General features: G+C 46.1%; 1 protein-coding gene across 1 annotated transcript in view; it reads left to right on the plus strand.

Annotated features, from left to right (window-relative positions):
• Positions 1–23,963, plus strand: part of LOC121677190 — a 69,833-nt gene that overhangs the window by 32,658 nt on the left and 13,212 nt on the right. Inside the window, exon 5 of the mRNA XM_042055119.1 lies at positions 22,087–22,188. Coding sequence (XP_041911053.1) covers positions 22,087–22,188 — 102 coding nt within the window. The remainder of the gene's footprint in view (positions 1–22,086; positions 22,189–23,963) is intronic.

Below are 23,963 nucleotides of genomic sequence, written 5' to 3' on the forward strand. Positions count from 1 at the left end.
GATGCACACGCAGTACATGTGCACCCTCTTTTGGCTTCTTTGGGTACTCCATACAGTGTTTAATACATGCACCAAGACATACATAAACACAAAAATCAAAAACAGATCTTAAAAAATCATGTTCAGTGTGCTGGGGCTGTAGCTCAGTCAGCAGAGCGCTTGCCTAGCATGCACAAAGCTCTGGGTTTGCTCCCAAGTCCTGCCTAAACCAGGCATGGTGTCGTATGCTTGTGATTCAGCACTGGGAGATGGAAGATCAGAACTTCATCATCGTCCTTAACTGCAGAGTGATTTCAAGGCCAACTTGTGCTAATGTGAGATCCTGTCTCCAAAAAATGATTTTCAATTCAAGGCTGGTTGATTTCTTGGACCTGGAGCCTTGGATATAAAAGGTCCTGTGGATTGGCAGGTACACCACCTAACCCTGAAGGCATCATTTATAAGATGGGAGTAATAACAGTGACCACCTGCTGCTTACTGTGGGCACTACCACATGTAGTGAGAATTAAATGAGCAAATACACATAAAGAGTTTAGGACATTGACTCTTGTGCCACACTATGTATGAAGTATTCCCACCATCTCAGGTAGGAACAATTTCCCTATGGGAAACAATGGGAAAGCATCCTGCCCTTTGGTGGTGGTCTGAGGATCAGGTATGGACCCGGGTCCCCAAGGGGAGGATTATCATTAGAGAATTTATGTATCTATTTACAAATATACATATTTATATACTTATAAAGCATATATAAATACATAAACAAATATATACTTACATTATATATTTACTTTATAGATTCATAAAATCACATGTGTACTGGTGACATCGGAGTAGAAGTGTGGCAACCTGGGGAGCAAAGGGGACCCATGGTAGGGGTGAGCGGAAGAGGGAGTACAGGGAGGTCTCGGGGAATATGTTAAAAGTACATTCTATACTTGCATGAGGCATTATGTAATCCTGCATAATAAAAACATGCTCACTTAAAACAGCAGCAAAAGGCAGCAATAAAGCTGTCGAGTTAGCCCGCTCTTTATTACTGCTCTAGGCTGGCCACGCTAAGCCATGTCAGAGTTTAGTTGATCTCTGATGTAGATTGCTGGGCTTTGTTGAATTTTAATAATATATGCGCCAGCTACATATTTCATTCATTTGTTCTTTTCATATTTATTTATTTATAATTTTTTTAAAAAAACTATCTTTTTTATTTTACATACCAATTCCAATTCCCACTCCCTCTCTTCCCCCCATTCCTTCTACCTTCCCCCTTAACCCCCATCCACTCTTCAGAGAGGGTAAGGCATATTGCTTTCAGGAAGGGCCAAGGCCCTCCCTACTATATGTAGGCTGAGCAAGGGATGGCTCCAAAGATAATGGGTTTCAAAAAAAAGCCAGTATAAGCAGTAGGGATAAATCTTGGTGCCATTGCCAGTGGCCCCTCTGTCTGCCCCAGCCATACAACTGTCACCCACATTCAGAGGGCCTAGTTTTGTCCTATGCTGGTTCCTTCTCTGTCCGACAGGAGTTGGTGAGCTCCCATAAGCTCAGGTTAACTGTTTCAGTGGGTGTCCCCGTCATGGTCTTGATCTCTTTGCTTATATTCTCACTCCTCCCACTCTTCGACTGGATTTTGGGAGCTCAGCCCAGTGCTCTGATGCGGGTCTCTGCCTCTGTTTCCATTAGTTGCTGGATGAAGGTTCTATGGTGCCATTTAAGATATTCATCAATCTGACTACAGGGCAAGGCCAGTTCGGGCACCCTCTCCTCTGTGATGCTTAGGGTCTTAGCTGGGGTCATCCTGTGGGTTCCTGGGAACTTCTCTGTCAGGTTTCTTGTTAGCTCCATAATGGCTTCTTCAATCAAAATTTCTTTCTCCTTGCTCTCATCTCTGTCCTTCCTCCATCTCGACTATCCTGTTCCCTCAAGTCTCCTCGTTTCCCTTCTCCCCTCCTCTTTCCCTTCTTCCCTCTGTTCTCCCCCTCCCCCATGCTCCAAATTTTGTCAGGTGGTATATTTCCCCTTTCCAGCTGGATTTATATATGTTTTTCTTAGGGTTCGACTCTTTACTTAGCTTCTCTAGGGTTATGGACTATGGGCTTGTACACATTGCAATTTACATGGTCATTAATATGTCTACACTCATACCTCTAGATGCAAGGACTCAGCTACTTGTGGTCATTGGGAATCCTTTGCTTTGGGTTCAGCGTTGGGCTTGCAGCCCTGTAGCACTGCTTATTCCTGTGCTGAACCACTCTGTCTAAGATCAATAGTGATACACAGCGGTTCAGTCGTGAAGAAATGGAATGGGAGCTACTTGAACTCGGTCACTCTGTACAGCCGCTTGCAGTGCTTCTTTGCTCTTGAGATGTCTACTTTCTTATGGTTCTATGAATTGCAATGGGATCGTACATAAGACCTTGCGCATGCCAGACGCGTGCTCTACCAATGAGCCATACTCCCGGAGCGGGATGCACACAATTCAAACAGTGAGGTGACACGTGGGCTGTGAGCTGAGCTAGTTCTCTTCAGTTCATGTAAATTTTAGTCTCTTTGCTAAACGTTTTACTGAATCAGAATAATACATGTACCATTGAAATTCTTCCTTTACAACTGTTGATTGCCTTAAGTCTGAAGGATGAGTGAGGAAGGCAATGATTATTACTAATTACCCTATGATGACGGCTGGAAATCAATTTAAGTGTGGCGGAGGAGTGTGGAGACACCTTTTCTTCTGGAGCTGTCCCAGCTCTGGACAGGGACGGTCCCTTTGTGCACACATTCCTTTAATGTGCAGGGTGGCCAGAGAGGGAGGGCCAGCACCTCCTGGTGTGTTTTTAATGGTCTCTTTTTGCTGGTGATAACACAACCGCCTTACTTATTCTTACATTCAAGTCCACTCCCATTTTGTTTCTTCCTGAGAAAATGTTTTATTACTTACACGATCCAGAGCCTCTCCAGTGCATGGAGTGAAATCCACACCCTCCTTACGAGAGGCTCTCTGGCTTTAGCGCCTGATGGTGGAAAGGTCCCTTCAAGTGTACACTTGATTCAGGGGGTTTCTTGATGCTTTCCTGTGTGTGGGAAGGGCACAGCACCTGTGTTCAGCTGGGGACAGTGACATGCGTTAATGAAGGTCTCTAGTACCTTTCTTCTGTGATTGAGGGGTTAGGGTTGAAGTCACGATGAGAGGCAATTGCTCTGACCCAAGTGCCACCTTGAACACCGAGGAGCAGCCGGGTGGCCTTCGCAGGACAGCCATGCACGAGGTAGGCCCCAGCAGCTGGCACCCATACGTAGCTCAGCTAAGTTTCATTTTTGTTTTCTGGTTGCGAGGTCCAGGACCTCCTGGCACTATAGTGGAAACATCAATGGCCTTTATACTACCAGAGTTTAGTTTCACGGCTCTGACAATAATCGCAAACCTACCTATCCCTTTCCCCCCTAGCCTTCCGATTTGGTTGTAAATACCATGTGAAATTCTAGTTGCTAAGCTCTGAAGGTTCTCCACCCTCATCTGCCTGCTCGCCCCATCTAGCCTTTTCTTGGCAGGTCCTCCTGACTTCCTGAAGTTGGTAGCTCTATGGTTTTCAGTCTCAGCTTTGTCCGGTGTGGCAGAGAATGCCATGTGTCCCATGTTTCTCTCCAGCATGCTGATGTTCTCAAAGGGCACAGACTTGTGGAGACCCAAACAGGGACAATGTCTTGGCTTGTTCCCTAGGCAACTTTCCTTTCTCAGCCAATGAGTTCTGAGGCTTGATGGCTCCAAGTGGGCAGGGAGAAATATAGAGAAAGCAAGCAAGGAACTTGAAGGAGGTTCAGTAAACTACAGATTTAGCTTACTGAAACAATTTATCTACAACTGCTTTTAGATTATCTAAAAAGTACTTGTAACTGGACCTTTCAGATTTGGAACCTTCCTGGATTTGGAACCTATTTGCATAGAATTTATCTCCAACATTAAAACCCCAAATCCTAAATGTTCCAAAATTTGGACCCATGTTGGTACTCAGAAAGTTTCCAAAGTGACTTTGGGTTTTCAGACTAAAGACAGGTATTACTTCCTGTTTTGATTGCGGTAACAATGCCAGGCAGAAGGGACCTGAGGAAGGAGAGTTTATTTTGACTCATGAATGGAGAGGAAAAAGCCCATTGTATTAGGAAAGACAAGATGGTGCCAGCAGTCAGGAAGCAGAGATGGACACCAGTGCTCAGCCTGCTTTCCCTCAGCTCAGGATCCCAGTCCCTTGGATGGTGCCTCCCACACTTCCGGTGGCTCTCGCCTCCCATGTCTTACCTCTCTGGAAATACCTTCAGAGATGTAGCCAGAATGTATTTTCTAGGCTAGATTGACAATGGAGATTAATCACCACAGATACTTAAATAGCAAAATCTCAAAAGCGCTGTCCTGTGGTGTAGAAAAGAAACTTGAATCTGAGGAAGTTCTGGTAAACAGCTGCCCTCCTATGCCTCCCAGCCCGTTGACTAACTTGAGTTTTAAAGCCTTATACGTACTAGCTTCTTGTTGCTACACTAACAAGTTGCCTAAAATAAATCCAATGGCTCCACATGGCCAGCATAGGCATCTTTCTGCCCGAGGTAAATCTCTGGCTGCAGGACTAGGCGTGGCCTATGATGGCACAGGCTGGAAATACTGGGGTGTTGATGGCCCTGAAAGAAACCCTTCACCAAGAAGGGACTGGGACTGGTGGAGTCATTGGTATCTTGTGACTGCAATGCTCCTGGCTTCTTCTGGCACTCTGTAGAGTGTGGCCGCCCTTCTCTGGACGTGGCTCTCTGATATCTCATGGCCTTTTCCTTTTCTCAATGTGCGTCTTTTATAAGGACACTTGGCGCTAGGTTTGTATAGTCCAGAGTGAGCTCATTTCAAGATATTTATGACAGAGGTCATTTTAAAAAATATGGACAAATCTATAGATTCTACAGGCTAGGGCATGGGCATATCTTTTTAAGGGCCACTGTTCAGCCCAGTAGAGGAAATAGATACATGGCACTCTGCTCCTTAGGGTCATTCAGATGCAGTCCACATAGTCTTTCAAATAGGTCTGAGTTGAGCCCCGCTGGCTGACAGTGACCAGCCCTCTTATTAACGCAGCCTCCATGGACTTTGTTGTCTTATCCTGTCCCCCCCCCCCACCCCCACCCCGTGCTTCTTGACATCTTCATGCAGATTCTCTGCACTCAATCCTCCTCTCCAGATCTGCTTACGGGGAGCCCAGATCAAGACACACCTTCTTGCTCCTAAGGCCCTTGCAGGCAGCTGGAAGTCACAGCTCAGCAGGTTTCCAGATGCAGTTCGCCTTGGTCACCTCCTTGTACTGTATTTCTGGCTAGAATTTCTCTCGGACTCCCTGGTCAGTCCAGTGATCTCTACAGCCTATCCTGCCCGCTGTCACATTGCCCTTGTGATTCCACAACCTCATCTCTATCTCCTTAAGCCCCAGGCGACATGCAGCCTCAGCAGAGGGGAAGTGATTGCAAAGGCACCTGCTGCCTTAGATAGTGCAGAAAGTATCAGTGTCAGCATGTGGCTTAATTGAATTAAAGGGGAAGAGTCCTGCGCCTATCTCCACCCTGGTAACTCATTGCCCTTGACAGGGGGCAGAGACAGCCTACTCTAGAAATAAGAGTTTAGGCCAAGAGGCTGCTGGGGTAGAAAGGAGCCCTTGCTCCAGTGAGGGCAGGAATTGGGGTCATAAGTGGTTCTGGGCTAGGCATAAAGGAAGGAGGGAAGTTGGGAGTGAGGAGGCAAGGCTTTGGCCTTGGACTGGAGACTATGACTCAGGATCCTAGAAGGTCTTATATAACATGAGGGCCTGCTTGTTGGGGTTTCTGTCCTGCCCAGTTCCTGCAGTCGTTATGCCCCCAAAGAAAATCACAGAGGTCTATATTAATGGTAAATTGATTGGCCCATTAGCTCAGGCTTCGTATTAGTTCTTATAACTTATATTAACCCATTATTCTTACCTATGTTAGCCACATGGATTGGTACCTTTATCAGCGGGGCAGGTCACATCTTCCTTCTTCAGTGTTTGGGCAGGACTGAGGAGGAATGGGCTTCCTCCTTCCCATGATTCTCCTGTTCTCATTGGCCCACCTCTACTTCCTGTCTGGTTGTCCTGCCTATAATTCCTGCTTGGCTACTGGCCAATCAGCATTTATTTAAAACATAATTGACAGAATACAGAATTGTCCCACACCAGTCTTATAATTGGCAACAGTCCTGTGCTTGGCAACAACAGGCAGAGCTGGAAAGAATGGTCAGAGGTGACAGAAGTATTCTCCCTCTCTGTAGACTCTCTGCCTCCTCTGACTGACTGTGCATATGCTGGATGGGGCTGGAATTATAGGGACCTGTGGGCAGGGCCACTGGGGCCCTGCAGCTCTGTTCGTGCATGAATTTCATACTTCTTATAGGAAGAGGTGCCCTCAGGTCAGTGTGGTGCTCCTGTTGACACAGTGTTTTTGGAACTTTCAGGGAGGTAGAACTTCATTGGTTGAATGTCCAAATTCCAAACCTCCAGTCTCGGATGCTCTGAGTTCTCTACTGTGGATGAAAGCGGAGGCCTAGTTCATGGCAGAAGGGACGTTTCCTGACTCATAACCATTCTATGATGAACAATCCCCCAGAAATCCTGCAGAGATGCTGGACCCAGGCACTCTAGATATCCAATTGTGATAGCATGGATGGAGTCTCAAGGTAACCTTGAGATACCTTCTCCATCCGAGGACCATAAGTTGCTAAGGGATAACTCCAGGGTGGGTAGAGGCACTAGGTATGTTGGGGACAGATGCCCCTCCAGAGCTACTGAGGTCCCAGGAGACAGCCAAGCAGCAGGCTTTGTTGGGTTTGAGAAAGAAACTCATTAAAGGCCAATCCTGTGTATCTGGGTTGCCTAAGCCCCCTGTGTTATTGAGTAAGGCAGAGCTGTCCACTGGGGGCAGAGGTCCTTTCTCGGTACTTTATATGAATGAACCTAGTCATATGGGGCTTTGCATCTCTTCTTCCTGGGTGGTCTTCCATTTACTTCCCTAATAAGGCTTTTCCTTGGTCATACCCTGGAAGACTTGTATGTCACAGAGACCTCTTCTGTCTATCTGGAGAGGCAAGAGGGAGCCAATTAAATATAGTCTTGGGCCGGGCGGTGGTGGCTCACGCCTTTAATCCCAGCACTCGGGAGGCAGAGGCAGGAGGATCTCTGTGAGTTCGAGGCCAGCCTGGTCTACAAGAGCTAGTTCCAGGCCAGGCTCTAAAAAAAAAAAAAAAAAAAAGCTGCAGAGAAACCCTGTCTCGAAAAACCAAAAATAAATAAATAAATAAATAAATAAATAAATAAATATAGTCTTGGCTACTAGTCTTAGGAAATTAGGAGTTGTGGACTTTATTTAGAGAGCCTCTGGAATTCATGGAGGGTTATTGAGCAGAAGCAGCAGTTAGAACCAAGCCTTGAAGGACATTTAGGGAAAGTTTGGGCCATAGGATGAGGTCATGTGTTTGCTGATTGGAACTTGTAAGTCATCTCTCAGAGAATGTGAGAGAGCATTAACCATGGACGGCTACATCTTGAAGAGATGGCTCCGCGGTTCTTGTGAAAGACATTCCAGGTTAGTAAAACTAGCATGAGATCAGAGGAAGACTGAGAGCACAGAGGGAGTTGTTTCTCTAAAATAAAAGTTAGAACATACAGTCTATAAAGCAAACCACTCTTTAGAAAAATGGAGATTTGAACCTGGAGTCTCTAAGGAATCTGTCTAAAGTATAGTTGAAGCAAGGTGAATTCATGGTCAGTGTCTCCCCACCCAGCACCAGGGTATTTTTTTTTCCTCTTAAGGTCTTGAGCAAAGACCCAGCAAATGGTAGGTGTGTTTAGTGAGGGTAACTTCAAAACTATATCTTTATCTAGTTCAAATCTGTTTACTGCTCTAGACTATGAGGGCAGGAACCATCCCTCTCTTGTTCATCATGGTAAAACCTGCAGTTTTGCTTACTTCTTGTAGAAGTTCAGGAAGTGCTACAAGAAGGATGAGAGGGTGGGTGAGTGGATAGATGGATGGAGGGAGGGAAGAAGGGAGGGAAATACAGAAGCATCAAGGATGATGGTTTTCTGCTTTTCATTGTGGGAGACAGCAGCTCATAGACCAGTGGTGGCTGATTCTGAGCAGTGATAACGCTTGTCTGAGGGGAGAGGCTGCTTGGTGCTGTTCTTAGGGAGTGGAGGTCCAGGGTTTGATACCTGTGATGCAGACGGTTCAGTGAGTGTTAATGAAGCCTGGGGACTTTACGTGGGCACATTACATCTCTCACCTGGCTTCTGCTTGATCTCTAAGAAGCCACAGCAGTCCTGGGGGAGATGATAACACAGGCTCTTCTTGAGTTTATTTAGAAGACAGAGATGTGCGGAGGTGAGGGCCTCCTTCTGGGCTACCCACGGGCAGATGGATGCCGGTGCATGTAATTACTCTCAGGGTCAAAGCCGTGCAATCAGCTCTTTTGTCGGCAGCCTTCATTGAATAGTTTTATCGAGCGCCTGCCGGTGATTTGTTCCAGCTCTAGAGTAATTGTCCAATCAACCGAGAGCTCCCTTGGGGGAAGGTGGTTTGCAGGAAGCATCCTGAATGTTTGTGATTAAGACAGGACAGCCTTCTTAATGAACTCAACAAACATTCATTGAGAACCCACTGTGTGCCAGACACAGAGGAGATGGGTGGAAGTTCTCATTCAGAAGACCCTCAGGTCATTCGAGGGGCTTGGCACAACTGCCTCACTTCTGTTAATCTAGGGCTTCTGGGAGGGGAGGCTAATTCTTGGGGACAAAGCTGAGGAGATAGTTGGTTGGAGTGAGGGGAAACTTGGGGATTGACAAGTGTTCATTCACCAGGGAAAAATCAAATTGTTCCTCATGATGGTTCAGATAGAGGACTTTTGGAATTAGATGTATCAGGGAAATAGCAACAGAAAAAGAAATAGAGATGGGAGCATAATAGATCATACGGGGCCCTGTGGTATTAAGCAAGGAGTGTAGGATTTTACTCCAGGTTCCAGAAAAAAGATAGTCAAAGTTTTAAGTCGAAGATGGATAGGATCAGGGGCAATTATCCTCAACTTCAAGGGACAGTTCTGCCTCTGGTGTAGAGAAGAGTGTGGGAAGCCAAAGCAGATACGGTACAATAAGGGCAGAGGCTATTCATTGTTAAGGGTCCAAGCCAAAGACAGGATGGCCTTGTTTGACTCCGAAGTTAGAGGGATAAATAGAAATGGCTGGTCCCGGGAGAGATTAGTTAAGAGGAGGATTTTGTGGGTGGCCGGAACCTGTGGGGACCAGGAGAAGGAAAGGGAAAGGCCAGGGTGGTACCCAGGTTTGGAAATGAGTAGATGAGGCAGATGATGGAACTATTTCCAGTATAGGGGCAGGTGTGGGAGCAGAGAAATTGTTCACCATGCCACTGAGGACATGGGGCTGGAAATCAGGTGGCCGGGGAGGGCGGGGGCGACGTTGAGGGGATGGGAAGGATTGTCATCTCCAGGCTGCACCTGAGTACAATGGAGCCTGAGTTTCAGGCACAGCACTGAAAACCTGGCATTTGCTTGACGTCATTTGTTTCTGCCAAATACTGAGAGAACTCAAGTGAAGATACCCTCTGGCTTAGACCCTTCTCCTTATACTCTCGGAAGACAGATTCCTAAGAGAAACCAAGCAGAAGTTAGTTACATGTGTGGTGTTTGGGCACTTGGGAGACAGGAACAATATACAGAAGTCAGAAGAGCAAGGGAAGGGATTTTGGACTTTGAGGATCTGGAAATGGCGAGAAGGAGAATCTGTGAGCAGACTAGAGGTAGATAAGGTGCAGTTAGTAGGCTCTGTTTGTAGATTCTCAGTGCCATCTTGTCTCTGCTGCCAAGGCTGTTATCCTCTCCCTGGTCAAGAAGAGGAGAACCAGGGAAGGCAGAGAACTCATCCTACGTATTTTCTCAGTTGATTTTAGTTCAAAATAACCCATATGCCAAAGTGACATACCTTGACCATAGCCTGAACCTCTCTCTCCAGGACTGTGTGAACTGGGAATTGAATCAGGAATAGGAATGAGCCAGTAATATGTATCACTGAACCAGCAACTTTGATGGCTGAATCATGTTGGTGGGGGTGGAGGACGCAAAACACTTACCTCAGAATGAAGGGGTTAAGGGGCCTAGATATTTATACAATTCCATTAGTCATTGGAGGAGGAGGGCTTCTCTCTGGAGAACCTGGCCTGTCCGTCGTGTATCAGCAAGACAGCTTTCCGTTGTTCCTGCAACAGCAGCCCCTAGATGCAGGAGTAAGATATCGACAGATGGCAGTCTCAGGAGCCTGGCATGACATCTCAGGTGTATAATCAGAATGCCAATAACATAGACCAAAGCATCTAGTTTGTATAGATATGTGGATTTCTATCCCGGCCTACTCAGACGCTGGCCTTCTCCCTAGTCTTCTGTCATGTTGGCTGAGTTAATGATGACTTTCAAATAAGTCACACTCAAGATTGGGGAAAATTATGCTCATGGCACAGGCAGTAGGGTACAACTCACCAATCTACCAGCCATCATCTCTCACCTACTTGAGATCCATTTGTTTGTTAGCTAGAAATACGCACACACACACACACACACACGCACGCACGCACGCACGCACGCACGCACATACACGCATTAGAGTCATACTATGTATGTAGCCTGCTCTGGCCTAGAGCTCACTATTTAGCTCAGATTGGCCTTGAACTTGTGATCTTCCTGCCCCAACCTCCCAAATGCTATGGTCACACACATGCTCGGCTAGAAATAGATATTTATCAGGCACCTATTATGTACCTGGCCTCAGGCCAGGTACTTAACACATATGAGCACATTCAGTCTTTGTCACAAACGCTGAGATAGATACGGCTGGACCAGTTCAATAGATGAAGAGGGATTGAGTGATTTGCGCTTGCTGAAACAGCTCATAGTGGGCAGAGCTGAGTTTCGACTCCCTTTCTCTCCTTCGCCTTTTGCTGCCTTTTGGTAGGTGGAAGTTACAAGACCGTTCTGAGCTCAAGTGTTTGGTGAACATTTACATTCAATATTTATTGAAGTTCCCAGGCCCATACAGTACTTACTGCCAGGACTTAATAAGTTCTAAATAATAATGATATTCCCCCTGGATGAGTATAGATGCTTCTGTCAGCTGAGGCTGATTTCCTCCTAATTTGCAGGGAATTTATGCCACACAATGATGAGCTAAATATTTATGCAGGGAGGATGTATGTACAAATCACATTTCCATAAGAAACACAAGGCAAATGAGCATTTCCCACAAAAGGCTTATTGATGGGAAAAGACGATTCAGAGAATTAAACATTAGCCAGGATTAACCAGTATTATCCAAGAGTTAACCATTTTTAGGCAACCCGGCTTTTATGCCATAGGCTCTTTATAGAGCACTGTCAAGGATGGAGGAGGGGCTATTTTTTGATCCTTTGGGTTTAGGGAACATGTCTGGGGAAGAGACTAGCTCCTTTTCCAGGTGACCACTCCATCTCATTGTATGACTATGGGTGATCCACTGCCTTTTTTAGTCTTAGTATCCCACAGCATTTAGAATTTAGATGGTCTGTAAGGCCCCTGCCTACTCTGTCTCTTATTTGTTTTTTTTTCAAGACAGGGTTTCTCTGTGTAGTGTTGGAGCCTGTCCTGGAACTTGCTCTGTAGACCAGGCTGGCCTTGAACTCACAAAGATCCACCTGCCTTGCCTCCTGAGTGCTGGGATTAAAGGCGTGCGCCACCACCGCCTGGTTCACTCTGTCTTTTAATTCTCTGTTCTACAGCTGGCCAAGTCTTTCATGTCAGATAGGACTCTTTGTCCTCGCTCCCTTCTCTACACCCTTGCTAGCCTCCTACCTGCTTTCTTAGCCTCTTCCCACTCTCTCACCCTTATGTACACGCAAACAAATATTAAAAGTTAGGGTCCACAAATGAGAGCGAACATGCAGTTTTTGTTACCTCAGTTAATATAATGCTTTTCAGATCCATCATTTTTCCTGTTTCATAATTCCATTTTTTTTCTTGCTGGCTGCATAAAATTTGATTGTGTATATGTGTCACATTTTCTTCTCTAAAATTTTTAGTTAAAATATAATGATGTCATTTCTCCCCTCGCTTTCCTCCCTCCAGCACCCTCCATGTTCTCCCACCTTAATCCCTCTATAGGTCATGACTTCTTTTTATTTGATCATTAATGTAGTGTGTGTGTGTTCAACACTTAGGGTACTATTTGAATATATACAAGCATATATATGCATTTATATATATGTATACATACATATATACATATACACATATATAACCTGCTGAATCTCTTTAGTGTTGCTTGTATATATGTGATGTCAGGACTGACCTCTAGGTGTGGTTAACCAATCAAGAGACTCATCCTTGGGTGTGCCACAGTTTTATTGTTCATTCCTCTGTTGATGGGCATCTAGGCTGATTCCGGTCTGATTCCATTCCCTTGCTATAGTAAATAATATAGCAGTAAGCATGGTGAACATGTTTCTCCATGGTAGGATATAGAGACTTTTAGGTATATGCCAGTAATGGTGTAGCTGGGTCGTGGGATAGTTCTGTCTTTAAGTTTCTGAAGAACCTCCACACTGATGTCCATAGTGGCGGTATGAGTTTGCACTCCTAACTGCGGTGGATAAGTGTTCCTCTTTCCCCACGTCCTTGCCAACATTTGCTGACTTTGTTCTCCTGATCATAGCCATTCTGACTAGGCTGAGGTTTTTTGAGAACCGTCTGTCCACCCACTTACTGATGGGTAGTTTTATGTCTTTGGTGTTTAATGTTTGCAGATTTTTACACATTGTAGATATCAATCCCCTGTATGAGTCAAACTGCTTCTTTCATTCTATAGACTGCTACACAACAAATATTTTTATTTGTTTATTCTCCCCCTCATATATTACATCCTGACTGCAGTTTCTCCTCCCTCCTCTCCATCCAGTCCCTCCCCCTCACCTCCTCTCTCCCTCAGATCCACTTCTCCATTTCCCTTCCAGAAAGATCAGTCCTTTCAGGGATATCAACCGAATATGGCACAACAAGTCACAATAAAGCTAGACACAAACCCTCATATCAAGGCTGGACAAGGCAACCCATTAGGAGGAAAAGGGCCCTAAGAGCAAGTGAAAGAGTCAGAGATACCCCTGCTCCCACTGTTAGGAGTCCCATAAGAATTCCAAGTTACACAAACATAACACATATGCAGAGGACCTAGCTGAGACCCACACAGGCTCCCTGATTGTCACTTCAGTTTCTCTGTGAGCCACTATGAACCCCGACTAGTTGATACTGTGGGTTATGTTCTCATGGTGTCTTTGACCCTTTTGGTTCCTGCAATCCTTCCTTCTCCTCTTCCACAGGATTCCCTGAGCTCTGCCTAATGTTTGGCTGTGGGTCTTTGAATCCAACACAAATATTTTTAAAAGTAAGCATTTTTATTTTTATCTCCTCCAAGGGTGCCAAGGAGCAAAGAGCATGGGACTTGATATTGCACGGGCCCCAGTTTGAATTCTGCCTTGCCAGTGTACCAGCTGTGCCTGGGTGACTCACAGCTCCTGCCAGTCCATTTCCTCATGTGCACTCACTTTGCTATCATCTTCATGGAGCAGGGCCATCACGAGATCTATGAGAAGTGCTACTGCTTTTTGGTCCCAATTCGAGTTGGCTATTCTAAGTTTCTCTCCAAGGGCCATGGAAGATGGCCACTCTCACTATCTAAATATGGCTGCTCTCACTATCTTCCTGTTTAGGGAAAAACTTCGGGTGTGATTTTTGGCCTCCTCCCCACTCTGGCTTTTTTGAGTCTTTCAGTCTTATCCTGTCCAAGTCCAGGCCTGTCTGGCTTCTGCTTGTATTTATGGTCCATGACTGGAGATGTAGGGCCAAGCCCAGCAATTCTGCTTTCTATTTGTGTGACCTTCAGTCAATCACATGACTTCTCTGAGACTCTATTTTTTTTTCCTGTAAAACAGAGATGATCTTGCACTTCATCCAAGACTTGAATATTTTTATTTTTCATTTTCAGATAGGGTCATATTGTAGCCCAGGCTATCTTGGAACTCTCTGTAGCCCAGGCTGGCTTCATATAGTCATCCTCCCATCTTAGACTCCTAAGTGCTTATAGACCTTATAGACATATTCCACTGTTCCTAGATTAATAGTTGGTTAGATCCATGTTGAGCCTAAAAGTGCTCTGAACTATGTTCTGCCCCAGGGAATGACCTCAGGACTTCTAAATGAATATTTTATTTAGTGATCAATAACTCTTATGACAATGAGCTCATTCTAGTCCAATTTCTGTTACTGTTACTAAATACTTGATTCTGGATAATTTACAAAGAATGGGCTCAATACTTGTGGTTCTGGATATTGAGAACTCTGATGGGGGACTTCTTGTTGGTGCTGACTTTCTGCAGAGTCCCGAGGCAGCCCAGGGCTTCATCACATAGTGAGAGGGGCTGTTTCTATTTCTTTCTGTCACCGTGATAAAATACCCTGACTAAAGGCAGGTCAAGGAAGGAAGGGTGTATTCTGGCTTATGATTCCAGAGTCCATTATGGCAGGGAGGATGGGGCAGCAGGTGTGGGAGGCAGGCCTGGCATCCAGGAAACAGATCACATTTCACCTTCTCACACTATACCACACACACACACACACACACACACACACACACACACACACACACACACACGAGGGGGGGGGTGGAGAGGGAGAGGGAAAAAACAAAGTAGGTGAGGCCATGCAGTCTCTAAGCCTGCTCCCAGTGATATAGTTCTTCCAACAAACACCACTTAAAGTTGGCATAACCATCCCAAACATCACCAACAGCTAGGTGCCAACTGTTCAAAGTTTCTCATTCAAGCACGACAGCATGGCAGCAGGCTCTGAGGCAGCCACTCAGGAAGGAAAGAGATGAGTGTTTGTTGCCCAGTTGGCTTTCTCCTTGTTTTCAGTCCAGGACTTCAGTCCTGGAATGATGCTGCCTGATTTAAGGTAGATCTTCCCTCCTCAATTAACCCAACCTACAATCTTCCCTCACAGACATGCCCAGAGACTTGCCCCCTAGGCGATTTTTAGAGCTTGTCAAGTTGACAGTTGTTATTAACCAGCACAGGGGCACATACAAGCAATGGAGTCAAAAGGACTTTTATACCAGACCAGTTCTTGAGATAACCCATTAACCTGGGAGTCCGAAAATGGCTCAGTCCATTTATGAGGCAGAGCTGTCATGAGCTAATCACCTCTTGCAGGTCCCCCTGATTTTGTCTCATACCTCAAGGAGGATGAAATTTCGGCTGAACTTTACTGGGGACTTGGCAGAGTTCCTCACCGTTGCTATGGAGGGATATTTGAATACCCGCGTCTCTCAAACAGTTTTGTCGGGATATAATTCACACACAATAAAACTCACGATGTGAGCATGTTTAATTCAGTGGTCTCTAGCATATTTGCAAAGTTGACAGCTACTGCTACCACTGTCCAGTTTTATTTTTATCAGCCCACCCCAAAGAAATTGATTAGCAGTCACTTCTGTATCTACTAGTAGTCACTTCTCCTACATCCCTGGCAATCACCAATTTGCTTTCTGTCTCTATAAATTTGCCTATTTTGACCAATTTATATGAGTAAACTTGTAGTAGGAGGCCTTATGTGATCAGTTTCTTTTACTTTGTTAAAGACTCAAGGTTTTCAAGCATCATGAATGTTATAGCATCTATTAGAATCCCATTCCTTCTATAGGTAAGGGTACTGTATCACTGATTGCTCCATATTTTGTTAATCAGTTCATTAGTTGCACTGAGGGACACTGGGTTGTCTTTATATTTGGGAGCTATTATGGACAATAACCATCCATGTGCAAGTTTTATGTGGACATATGTTTTCAGTTCTCTTGGGTTGAGACCTAAGGACAGAATTTCTGGGTCATATGATGACTGCGTTTTACCTCTGGAGAGACTGGGAGGCCGTTTTCTAAAGTGGCTGCACCATTTTACATCCCAGCTCCGAAGTCTCTCTCCTGGTTTGTCTTGGCCGATTGTAGATGCTGACAATTTGTGTGAGCTTCAAACTCAATTTAGTACAAAGCCTCAAAGGAATGCTCAGATTGAATGATAGGACTGGATTTAGTTTTTTCAGGAGAGGACTTGTAAAGTTTATACTGTATGTCCATATTATTCTGCTATAAAATCCATAATGTCAGATAGTCTTAGATTTGAGTTCTTAAGAGCTGTGATCCAACAGTTGAGATTGGTACCTGTCTTACCCAGAATTCCCTTAGAAAGAGGAACCCCTCCCCCCTGCCAGTTAGGAATTTGAGCATAAGTCATTTCCTTGGGTCCTGATGCCAGGAAACACTGGTCAGGTGTAGAGAAGTGAGGCAGAGAAGAGAAGGTCACCAATAAAGGGTGTGTTATCAAGAAGCTTACTATTGGGAGTACTCAGATCTTGGTCATTTGAGGATGGGTGGCCCAGTGTAGAACATGACTTGGAGTTGCTTCAACTTAGAGACAAGGCAGCTGGGCCAATTAATATCACCAGTTCCACTGGTGGAGGGATGCTTCATGGAGACATGAGCTCCCAGGACTTCTGGATTTCCCCGTACACCAGGGAACCTTGAACTCATAACCACAGGTGGGGAGTGGCATGGTAGTGTCTGACATAAGAACCTTCAGTATATGGAAGTGAGAGCTGAGCATCTATTGTAGGATCCACGCAAAGAGAAGAAGCTCATGAATAATCTACCTCTGACCATCACCGCTTATATAAAAATGTTTTGACCAGAATGTGCTATAAGGCTGGTTCATGTGTCTGTGTTGATGTAAAGCAATGAAAATCAGGACAAATACATTTTTTTCTTCAACCTGTCCTTGAGGAAAACAAGCACAAAGCTTCCCAAACGTGGGAAGTAGCATCTATATATGCTGTTTCTTTTCTTCCAAAAGATTGAAGTTTGAGGTATTTCTTTATAAAAGGAAGGAATGGGGGCAATTGAAAGGCACTTGCCGAAGTAATCAAGAGTTGAGAGGCGGGATTAGAAATAGGAATCAGAATCTGCCTGGAGACAGCTTAGAGCCGTAATCAAGGGTTAGGAACTATGCCAGTTCCCCACAGACCCAACCGCTGAGCTCTTTAGAGCCCTGAGCACATGTTTATCTTTAGGCCCAGCAGAGGAACAGCAGGTTCCAAACACTGCTGGAGACCAGTCACCCTGGGTACCACATAAAAGCATCCCTCTGGGATCTAGTCCCAGCATCTTTGGAATAGGAAAGGCAAACTGTTTTATCTAAGGCCCCAGATGACTGTGGATTCTACTTGAGGCCTTCTGAGAGGAGACAGTGCCACAGTCGATAAGCTCCGGCTGTTTCTGGAGAGAAACAGGACAATGGTGACCTACTAGGCTTTCTCCCTGGCTTTCCCATGTAGCCCATTAGGTTTCTCTGGCTCATCCTTCATAGTTAGGCCCAACTTTTGTTTATTGTGATTCTGGTTGTGTGTCTGTGGGGGTTCAAGTTTTGTCCCTGGAAACCATAGAACTCTCAGCACTGTGAGGTTCTCTCTCAAACAAGCAAGGGGAAAATTGATCACCAATGGAATTTGATCAGTTGAAAGGGATGCAAGGGGAATTACTTCCATTTGGATTTTTCTGAAACCAGGAAAGATTCTTCAAGTGTCTTACCTCTCATCCGACTTTTCTTGTCTGTGGTTGTGTTTGCATTCTTCCTCCTGTCCTGGATTCATGTGTTGACGTCCTTAGAATGGAACCTTATTTGTAGATAGGGTCCTGGCAGAAGTTCAAATAGTTCAAGTGAGGCATTTGGGGCAGTCTCTCATCCAGCAGGACAGGGACAGTGTGCAAAGGGGAAAGCTGGAGGCAGACGCACAAAAATGGAGGGTGCCATGCGGAAAGCATCATGCAGAGGACACTACTGGAGGTGACGGTGATCTTCCACAAGCCACAGGGAGAGACCTAGAAAGAGTCTTCCCTCACATTCCTCAGAAGAAACCAGCCCTCTCCATCACCTTGATTGCCACCTTTCTGCTTCCATGGCTGTGGTTGTGAATCAGTCAAGTTCTGTAATTATAGGTAGCCAGTCTATGGTACCTTGTGCAGCAGCTTGGCTAATGACTCCAGCTAACTTTCTTCATAGTAGGCTCACCTCTTGAAAAAACTCTTGAGTTTTTCCTCAGTCTTTTCTGGCTGCTGGAGGAGGGGAGCTGGGGAGCTGGGGAGATGACGCAGTGTTAAAGCAGTTGCTTGGCAAGCATGAAGACCAGAGTTCAGATCACCAGAATGCATGAAAATGCCAGTTAGTGTGGTAGTCAGCAGCTGGACACACAGGGGCACACACGTTTGTGTGTGCCCATGCGTGTGCACGTGTACACACACACACACACACACACACACACACTCACCCACCTACCCATCAATGTTTCTGCTCACTTTTTCCATTCACACTGGTGAAAAAAGAAAGAAAAAAGAGAGAAGGGAAGATGGCTCTGTAGGCAGACCTTTCTGTGCTGCCAGCTAGCTCCCAAATAACCAACATGGAGACTTATTATTAATTATAATTGTATTTTATACAATTATATATAATTATAATTATTTAACTATAATATAATCAATCAACCAGTAGCTCAGGCTTGTAACTAGCTAGCTCTTACATCTTAAATTTTAAAAACCCACATTCCTTATCTATGCTCTACCACGTGGCGGTACCTTTTTTCGGGACTTTATGGTCATCTCCTGCTTCCTCTGCATTTCCTGGTGATGCTTCCCTTCTTCTTCCCAGCATTCTCTCAGTCTGGCTCTCCTGCTTAACCTCTTTCTGCCTAGCTACAGGTCAGTTGTCTCTTTATTAAATCAACGAGAGCAACACACCTTCATGGTATACAAAAGGATTATTCCACAGTATGGCTCTCCCTTCTTCCTTTTGCTACACAACACTTCCTCCTGCTGGTAGGCTTCAGAATCTAACGTGTCCCCCATGGGTTCCTGTTGGAGTGTTTGTTCACCAGTCTTAAAGGTCATGGCACCTTTGGGAGAAGTAGATCACTGGGCGGGGCCTTTGAAGGCTCTGCTGCTTCCGGTTCTGACCTGCCCCCCGTCCCATGCTTTGCCGAGCTGTTCTGCCTCCCGTTCCCACTGCCACACGGAGTGGAGTTCCCATGAGCCAGAACAAGCCTTTCCTCCCTCTTGTTTCCGTCATGCATTTTGGTCACCATTAGGCAACTAATGAATCCAGTAGCACTGGCCGGGGTCTTGGCTGCTGTTGTTTCCTCGCTCCGGCACCTCTTCCTAATAGCGCACATGTGTAAGGACTACTTTGTGCACAGACCTATTTAATGTCTCCCTAGAATGTAAACTTCACCAAGTCAGGGATTTTAATCCTTTTTTTTTTCAAGAATATTTTTATTATTTATGTACATTTGTGTGTGAGTACTCACAGAGACCAGAAGAGGGCATCAGATCTCTTGGAGCAGGGGTTCCAGATAATTGTGAGCATGGGTGCTTGGGTCTGAGCTCAGGTCCTCACAACAGAACACAAGCCCTCTTAACCACCGAGTCCCATCTCTAACCCCTATATGTTGTTTCTTCACTTCTGAAGCAAGAGCTGGTAGAGTGTAGGTGTTCAATAAATATTTGTTGCATGAAAAAGCGAACAAGACAACATTCCCAGAAGGCACAGTCTAGTTCTGCCCATTTTTCCCTGCCACCCTAACTCCAAGACCAGGGCCTGGAGCGTGGTTGATGTTCTGTGAGGGCCGTGAGAGAGCGTGGAAGGAGAGGAGACATTGTGGACAGGACCGAGTTTCATCTGGCTGAAGCCTCCTGGGCACATTCCCTGTCCTTGGCGAGATCTTGGTTTGACAATGCAGACCTTCCTGCTAACAGACCCATGGGACAGTGTGGCTACATCATGTTAAGGGTGAATCCAGTCTGCTGGGGAGGGGTCCATGAAGTGGGAAGGCAGAGATGGGGTCCCTGCCATGGATGGTGGGGAGACTCCTGGTTTCCTAAGTGTTTCTGGCTTGAGGGTGGAATGAGGACTCCATAGAGAGGCTTCAGGGGTCCGATTGAAAGTTTCCATGCCGCTCACAGAGACGCGTGAGCTCCCCAAGCCATAGACTTTGCCTGTTCGTCTTCTGCACTGTTGACCAGAGCCATAGGCTTCGTCTCACGATTTTTAGGGACCGAGGCCGGGCAGTCGTGGCGCACACCTTTAATCCCAGCACTCGGGAGGCAGAGGTAGGCGGATCTCTGTGAGTTCGAGACCAGCCTGGTCTACAAGAGCTAGCTCCAGGACAGGCTCTAAAGTTGCAGAGAAACCCTGTCTCGAAAAACCAAAAAAAAAAAAAAAAAAAGAAATGTCTGTGTGAGGTTACCACTTCAGCAAACAAACCATCATTTCCTTCTCAAAGCATCTCTTTACTTCCTGATGACCTGGGACATGGTCCTGAAGCTGTCTAGTGGGCAATCCCTCTATCCAGAGAGTTCAGCGTCCCCAACACAGTTTGCTGAAGGACAACCCTCTCCCGCAATGCTCCTGTCTGACTTCCCGCATTTCAGGGCATGTGGGCACATGGCCAGGCTGTTTGAACTTGGTTTGCACAACTGTGAAAATGTATCTTTAAGTCAAAGAGTGGGAGGAGTGAGAATAGGAACAGAGAGGTCAAGACCATGATGGGGACACCCCCCTGAAACAGCTTACCTGAGAGTCTACCAACTCCAGCCTGACAGGGAAGGAATCAGCATGGTACCAAACTAGGCCCTCTGAATGTGGGTGACAGTTGTATGGCTGGGGCAGACTGAGGGTCCACTGGCAGTGACACCAGGATTTATCCCTACTGCTTGTACTGGCTTTTTGGAACCCATTCTCTTTGGAGGGATACCTTGCTCAGCCTAGATATAGTGGGGAGGGCCTTGGTCCTGCCTCAAAGCAATGTGCTAGACTTTGCTGACTCCCCATGGGAAGCCTTATCCTCTCTGAGGAGTGTATGAGGGGTGTATGGGAATAGGGTGGGGAGGAAGGTGGAGGGGGTGGGAGGGGGGGAGGGAGGGGGAGGAGGGGAGGGAGTGGGAGGAGGGGAGGGAATGGGAACTGGGATTGGTACGTAAAATGAGAAAAGATAGTTTTTTTTTTAATTAAAAAAAAGAAAAAAAGGGAATGGGCACAAACACCTCACCCTTCTCTCAGAGCCTCCTTTTGGGAAACAAACAGAGCCCCATCTCCAGATCCATGCTGTCTGCTGACGGATGCTGCCGAGGGAGCCCTGCGGACTGTTTTGGCATCCCAGAATATTTGTCTGTTTCCCTCGATGTCTCGTCTCCAGCATTCCTATCCCCCCTCCCTGTCTCTGCCACAGGGCTTAAACTGGCAACTCTTCAACCATGGCACAAATAAGATAAAACAGGGAGGGAAGTGTGAACGAGGGCATGGAAAGACTCACTTCGTCAGAGTGCTCACTGCGGTGCAGCGGAATGGTGGCGGGGAAATTTGTTGGGGTCCCTTTAGGCTTTGCTGGTGCTTGTTATGGTTTGAGTTACTGAGGGTCTCCCAAGTGTATGTTTTTGAACACTTGATTCCCAGCTGGTGGCGCTGTTTTGGGAAGTTGGGAAGCCCTTTGGGACCTGTGACTTAGGCACTGTACTAGCTCATTGCAGTTTATAGTCCAGTCCTGATTCCAGTCCCATTCTCTCTGCTTCTTGATCTATTAAGATGTAAGCAATTGGTGCCACGAGATCCAGCTTCAGCCACCGTGCTGTCCCCGCCATTTGGATCTTCACTTACTCTCAGGCTGGGATCACAGTTCTCTGCCATCACATTTGGCTACAAGACATTTCCTGCTGGTTCTGTTTCTCTGGGTTATTTAACCTTCTCTCCCTCAATACATTTGGGATAATAGCCATAGCAATTATCCGTATTTATTGAGAGCTAACTATGTTCCTGACTCTGTTTTACACACTGCATTCACATTAACTCATTAACTCCTCTCTACAGTTCCAGGTGGATGCTGTGGGGACATACTTTACAGGAGAAGAAACTGAGACACAGACATGTGATTTCTTCCAATCTGAAGCAAACTTCTGATGGAGCCCGGGAGTAAGTACAAGGGAGAGCCGCACGGTGGGGACAGCATGGTGGTTGAAGCTGTAGCTATGGTAACACTTGTTCACACTTTGACAAGTGATCAGGGAGGAGAGAGCCAACTCCTGCAAGTCTTCCCCACACCATCCACACACATGCACATAGCTATAAATAAACAAACACAACAAAGGAACACACATGTGCACTTGTGTGTGCATGTATGTGTGTGTGCATGTATGTGTGAGAGAGAGAGAGAGAGAGAAAAGAGAGAGAGACACAGAGAGACAGAGAGACAGAGAGCACATTCAGATGTGACGTAGCTTCCTAAGTAGGTGTCCTTTCCCCAGTGCTCATTTCTTCCAACAGTGTCCAGAAGTGACAAGCAGGGCCCAGTCCATCTCAACACCAGATTCTTTATCCCCCTCTTTTCTACAGAAGCTTAAACATGCAGCAGCACTTACAGGAGGACCGAGGAAGAGAAAATGATAATTGACCATGCCCCAAAATATAAAGAATTATGCTTTATGTTTCATGACCAAATACCTGCTCTTGCTGCTGTCATCCACAGAGTGCTTTTTGCTACCTGATGTCAGTGCTGCTCAAATGCCTACCTGGTTCATGACGTCTGGGAACCTTGTCCCTATAAAGGGAGCCAGACCCTGGGCTGGGCTTTATTGCTGCCTCGACTCCCCCCCCCCCCGCCTCATCTGGATCCCTAAACCAGCAGCTGGGTTTCCTGTGGAGCTGTGTGTTTGATGTGTTGTGTGTGGTTTTGCTCTTGGTTTTCTGAGAATGGACACTCACTTTAGTCTCAGTTTCTCTTTTGCTTTTCCCTTGGGGAATCAAATCAGTATATGTTTGTTCACAAGAAAGTGTAAGCAGGGAGGAAAACGTCATGGGAGTGAACACCCTTCCCTGCTTGTGCTGGGACCCCAGTGATCTGTTCCCATTTTTTAAAGCACTTAGCCACTAGGAAAACGTCATGGGAGTGAACACCCTTCCCTGCTTGTTATGGGACCCCAGTGGTCTGTTCCCATTTTTTCCAAGCACTTGGCCACTCAAAACAGTTTTTTTTTAAAAAGGTGTGTGTGTGTGTGTGTGTGTGTGTGTGAGAGAGAGAGAGAGAGTGTGCTCACGCACAGTCTCCTTTTAGTACCTCAAGGAGGCGCCTCAACCTCAGAGATTAGCTGCTTCAAATCTTCACTTTATGAGCGGGGAAAATGAAGCTCACCTGGGAATATTGTACAGGACTCTCCTGGACAACAGTGCCACCATCTTTATAAATTCAGCCATGACTGTTTGCAAAAGATCATTACAACTTGTTGGCTATTGATGGTCCCTCATAGAAGGAGGGGTGAGGAGGGTCATGGTTTCGCTACCCAAATAGCCAGCTAACTCTCCCAACTGGTTGTAATCAGTTCTGCTCTGATTGTGTGCGGTCTCAGGGGTAAATTACAAGTTAGATCTTGGTCTCTTCATGGAGGTTGTGAAGGCTGCTGGAAGGTCCTGGCAGGGAGTGTTGGAAAGACAATGGTTCTGTGGGTGAGGGGCTGTGGGATATGACTAGGTTGGGGACCAGGGTGTCAGGAAGTAAGAAAGGGTGAGGGAGATAAAGGCATTTGGCGGTGGGTAGGAGAGGCTAGAGGAGCTGCTGGCTGGAGGGGGGGAGAGGAGGAAAAGTTGGGGAGATGAGTATCCTGGTGGGTCATTGCAGAGGAAAATGGAGATATGGAAATTTAGGGATGGGTACCCTCCTGCAGCACCATCTTGGATGTAGGGACTGAGACCAG

The sequence above is a fragment of the Arvicola amphibius genome, chromosome 5 (assembly GCF_903992535.2).
Source record: "Arvicola amphibius chromosome 5, mArvAmp1.2, whole genome shotgun sequence".
NCBI classification, from domain to species: domain Eukaryota; kingdom Metazoa; phylum Chordata; class Mammalia; order Rodentia; family Cricetidae; genus Arvicola; species Arvicola amphibius.